Below are 5,135 nucleotides of genomic sequence, written 5' to 3'. Positions count from 1 at the left end.
AGCGTAAGAGAAACTTGCTACCTTACCCATATTGGGCATATGTGCTTTGGTTTAACATATGTTGTTGGAATAAAATGTTTATATGTATGCATGAATAGGTAAAGGGGTTGTTATATATGGTACCCAATACCACATCATCCTAGAACTAGCATATATGCTTCTACAAAGTCTAAAACATGTACATCGAGGAAAGCCTTGGAAAATTCTACCTACTAATGCAAACTACAACCCATATGATGCAATGTAATAAAATAGACTGTGCATAAAATAAATAATATTTATTAATTGATTTGATAATTCACAAAAGACTCAGATTCTATATAAAATAAAGGTGAACAAAACAGGTCTCTAAGCCTACCGTATGTATATAATCAAATACGTCTACTTAATGCCATCAAGCTCTAAGTCTTATATGGTATTCCAAAAGAAAGTATCCTCAAAGGGTGATGATATTGTCTTTTGGAATTGCATTTTAATGTATTAGCAAGTATATTTGACTCTCTTACAACTCAGGATGCCGTGCATATCAATCAACGTACAATCTATAATTTATAGGGATTTCTACAAATACATCATTATAAAGTAAATTCTACTTTGAATTGTAGGAAATATAAAAAAAAAAATTATAGGAAGCATATAATTTACAAAATAATTATATAATATCCTAATGCAATCCTTAAAGAGCCTAAGTGCACCAACAAAAAAATTAAAATGTTTAGCATTTCAGATTGTATTAAATAAATAAACAAGCATAAGATGCTCACACAAAAAAATAGTTGAAAGAAATTCAAACCATTGGCCAAGCCTAAGATAAAGTTGGTTGTCCTAGCAAACCATCCAAGTGTTTGAAGGAGGATGTGTGGCTTTGGTTTTGTCTTATAGGACTTTAACATTTAAGTTGCTTGCATTTAAAGTGTTTATTAATTAAATTCAAAAGGAAATTTTAATTGAAATTTAGATTATATGAATTTGAATTTTATTAATTAAATTATTAAATGTTAGAATTGATTAATTTAATTTTAATGAATTTATAAGTTAATAACTCCAAGTGTGTGAGCTACTAACCCACAAATCCTAAAGTTTTATAATCAAAATGCAATTATCCCCTATATAAGATAAATAATAATATAAATCCCTTTGATTGTTTGTTAATTTATTAAGAGATAAAATATTGAACCCATTAATCCAATACACATACTGTCCAAGGGGAGTCAAGTATGATGTATAGGGTCAACGATTTTATTAATGGTTGATTTTTTTTTGAAGAAAAGCCAGAGCTTGCATATATTAAAAATGAGAAAAATAAGAACAACAACAAGGTTAATTCCTCCTTCAAAATATTATAGAATGAAGGAGGAACCTTATTCAAAGAAAATTCTTCCCAACTAAAACTACTAAAAAGAGCATAGTTAGCACATAAATTTGCTAACTTATAACTTTCCCTACCTATATGATTGAAAATGAAAAAAATTAAAATTCTTAAGAAATCCAATACCCTCTTCATTATAGTTTCCTTTTTTCCAAGTTCTTTGAGGAAAAGAAACAATATTTGAATTATCCCCTTCAATAATGATGCCTTTGTATTTGATTATCCAATCCTTGATTTCCACCTTCAAAGAATGAATTGCTAGAAGCTCCAATTGTGCTATGTCCCAATGAACACAAGATCTAGCATAAGAAAATAGGAATCTCCCTTTGTTGTCCCGAAAAACTCCAGCTATCCCTGTTGTATAAGAAGAAAGTAGAGATGCGTCTACATTAACCTTTAGCCATTTAGGTGGAGGAGGATGCCAAGTATTAGAAAGTCTGAACGACTGGTTAACATCCGAGTGGTCCAAATTAAAATGACTAAAGCTGTGTGAAACCTAAGCATAGCATATGGCATTGGAAGCAACAAAACTAGGACTATCCTCCACTCCTTCGTGAATCATTTTATTCCTACCTTTCCAAGATAGGAATACTGCATTGCAATGCAGTTTAAAAATATACCTTTCTTCATTGCAATAGCTTCCAGCCATCTGAGACATTCTTCAATCTTAACAAAAATTGGAATTCCAAATCCCCATTAGTTTAGATGATAAATTACCTCTTTAAACTTCAAGCATCCACACATAATATGCTCAACATGTTCAATTTCATTGCATCCCCTAGTACATCTAGCATTCTCTAGGAGTCTTCTATAACATAAAAATTGAAGAGAAGGGATTGCATTTCTACTTAATCTCCACCAAAACACTTCCACCCGAGTATTCAACTTAGTTTTTTGATCCACTCCCAATTCTGAAGATCACAACTCTCTTGCACCGAAGCATTTAAGGCTAATCCAGTAATAGAAATTCCAAATTTTTGATGAATCAGCTCCATTTAATCTTCCTCCTTGTCTTGTATAATCTTTACTTGCATGATCAAATTTACTATCTCCCTTCCAAAAGTTTCCAGGAGCACCGGTTCATTCCAACAGCCATCAAGTATGAACTCTTTGATAAAAACAGCTCCATCCTCATGTGCAACAAATGTAGGCCACAAATTAATATATTTATCCAATATCCAATTATCTATAAATGCATCTACTGAATCTCCATTCACTAAAGACCATCTCATAATAGGTTTTAACATTTTGTATCCATCATTCAATAATTTCCAAGAGGAAGAGCATCTACCTCTACCACTTCCCTTATCAAGCCTTTCACCATATTTAGCCACCATTACCTTGTGTAAAAGAGAGTCTTTGCCTTGTATGAATCTCCATGCCAATTGAGCTCTCAAAGTAGGAGTTTTTGTAACATTAGAATGCAACCCTCGGCCACCTCTGTAAATTGGTTTGCACAATTTAGTCCAACTGATATAGTGCAACCCCATATATCCATTATTCTTATTCGAAATGAAGTTCCTATAGATTTTTTCAAGTTTGTCCAACACTCGTTTTGGGACAAGTGAGTGTGTAGCATGAAAAGTAGGGAAGGATAACATTACAGATTTTACCAATATCAACTTACCTGCCAGTGATAAGATTTTACTTCCCCATAAATTAAGCTTCCTCAAGGCTCTATCTATAATGAACTGGAAATCATCAGTTGTAAGTCTTCTTAAAACAATCTTCAATCCAAGGTAGTTGAATTCTTTTACCGTTTTGAAACCCATTATTCTTGAGATGCTTTTCTTCTTCTTCCTACCCACATGTTTACCAAATAACATGGTAGATTTGCTCTTATTTATACGTTGGCCTGTCTATTCACAGAAGTTTTTAAGATGTTCTTAACTCCCTTAACAACCTTCCTTTTAGTTTCAGACCATGTTATCACATCATCTGCATAAAGTAAATGGGAAATTCTCAGCCCAATTGAGTTGATCTTGATACCACAAGAGCTTTGAGCAAAAGCATTTAAAAGTAGTTGAGAGCAAAGTATAAAAAGGAGAGGAGATGAGGGACACCCTTGCTAAAAACCACTCTTAGCTTGTATCCAATTTGATCAATTACCATTGATTATTAAAGAAAATGTTGGATCTTCCACACACTCCATGATGAGTTTGGATATCTTTGTAAGAATGTCAAAATACTCCAACACTTTCCTAAGAGAAGACCAAGACATGGAATCATAAGCTTGTTCCATGTCTACCTTGAAGGATACAAGACCTTTAGCAGCTTTTGAGAACCTTAGTTTGTGAAAAATTTCTTGTGCCACCAACACATGGTCAGACAAAGACCTCCCCTTGATGAATACCGCTTGCTCCTTAGAGATAAGCTTTGGAATAACCACAATTAGTCTGTTCAATATTACCCTTGCCCCTACCTTGTACACAATATTGCATAGACTTATTGGTCTATAGTTAGATGGGAGAATAGGATTTGATACCTTCGGTTTAAGCACAATCAATGTTTCCTTCCATTCTTTGTTCAGCTCCCCATAGCAAAGGAAATGACTTATTGCCTTCCAAAAATTAATTTTAATGATGGACCAATATGCTTTGATGAAATAGTTTGAAATTCCATCTTTACCAAGTGAAGTATTACCTCCCAATTGATTTAGAACACATTCTACTTCTTCAATAGTAAATTCTTCCTCCAGGAATTCCATGTCCCATTTGTTCAGGCAAATATTAGAAACCGGCCATCCATATAGCTTGCAATTTCTTGCATCCCATTTTTATAAATGGTTGATTAAAGGGTTAAAAATTTAGCTATAAATTTTAATACTAAAATACCATCCAAAAAGGAATCAAGCATTCAGCATAAAAAGCCTTTAATTAATTAATATTAATTCTCAAATTTATTTGATTAAAAATCAATTTTAATCAAATAAAAGTATCAAATTAACTTTATTTTTATGTTTTAAACTTATGTTGATTTATATTTATGAAATTTTTTGGAAATTTTAACTATTTTTTTATTAATTATTAAATAATTATTATTATATTTTATTCATTTATAATTTAATAAAAATTAGTTCTCGATTTTATTTTTTCTTGATTGTAGATGTTGATTAGAGTTGATTAAAATTAAGTTTGCATTTTTATGAATTTTATTTGATTTATTATGTTTTCTTAAGTTTAAACCCTTAATTAAGGGCTATTTTTTATTTAATTATTTTTATGGTCAATTATTGTCAATCAAGGTACATGTAATTTCTTTGGTGTATGATGACTTTAAGTTTACTAAGTTTATGTGTCACTCCTATTTGGAGTGTAATTTTAGATTATGTGGCCCTAGAATAATTAAAGCTAGAAATATAAATAGTGTTGTCATACAAAACTCTGGAGGAAGATTGTAAGGGACGAGTATCACGGGCCAACATGAGTAAGGTGAAGCAGATTGGCTAAATGTGATAAAACACTCTACACATAAACCTAATCTTATATTTTTTGATTATGTGTTTAAGTTAGGATGTGTGCAGTCAAAGTGATTTTAGTTTCTTCTTTTAACAGATTTGTCTTAACACCTATTTGCAAAATGTGTTTGTTATGTCACCTCATATGTGCAACAGAGTTCATAGATGCACTTAAACATTGTAGTCTAAGAATTATGGATAAGTATAATATTTTGTAGATTGGTATATCCTTTTACTTTCTTTTCAGCCCAAATTTTGGTTTAAATCTTGGTGTATTACAATGGCATTATGCAATATCTAAAAAGTAAT

At 31.5% G+C, this 5,135-nt stretch overlaps 1 protein-coding gene across 1 annotated transcript; it reads right to left on the bottom strand.

The window, feature by feature from the left end:
- Window positions 1–2,996: 2,996 nt before the first annotated feature.
- On the bottom strand, window positions 2,997–4,076 carry LOC110096618 (the record flags this gene model as incomplete). Its single annotated transcript, XM_020822653.1, has 3 exons — window positions 3,479–4,076; window positions 3,219–3,307; window positions 2,997–3,096 (listed from the first exon to the last, which is right to left on the bottom strand). Coding segments are annotated over exons 1-3 (787 nt in total), but the record flags the coding sequence as incomplete, so codon positions are not given.
- Between the last annotated feature and the right edge of the window lie 1,059 nt (window positions 4,077–5,135).

The sequence above is a fragment of the Dendrobium catenatum genome, unplaced genomic scaffold, assembly GCF_001605985.2.
Source record: "Dendrobium catenatum unplaced genomic scaffold, ASM160598v2 fragScaff_scaffold_1541, whole genome shotgun sequence".
Taxonomy (NCBI): Eukaryota; Viridiplantae; Streptophyta; class Magnoliopsida; order Asparagales; family Orchidaceae; genus Dendrobium; species Dendrobium catenatum.
The sequence above is the reverse complement of the archived record's forward strand: the minus strand, read 5'-3'. Positions and strand labels throughout refer to the sequence as shown.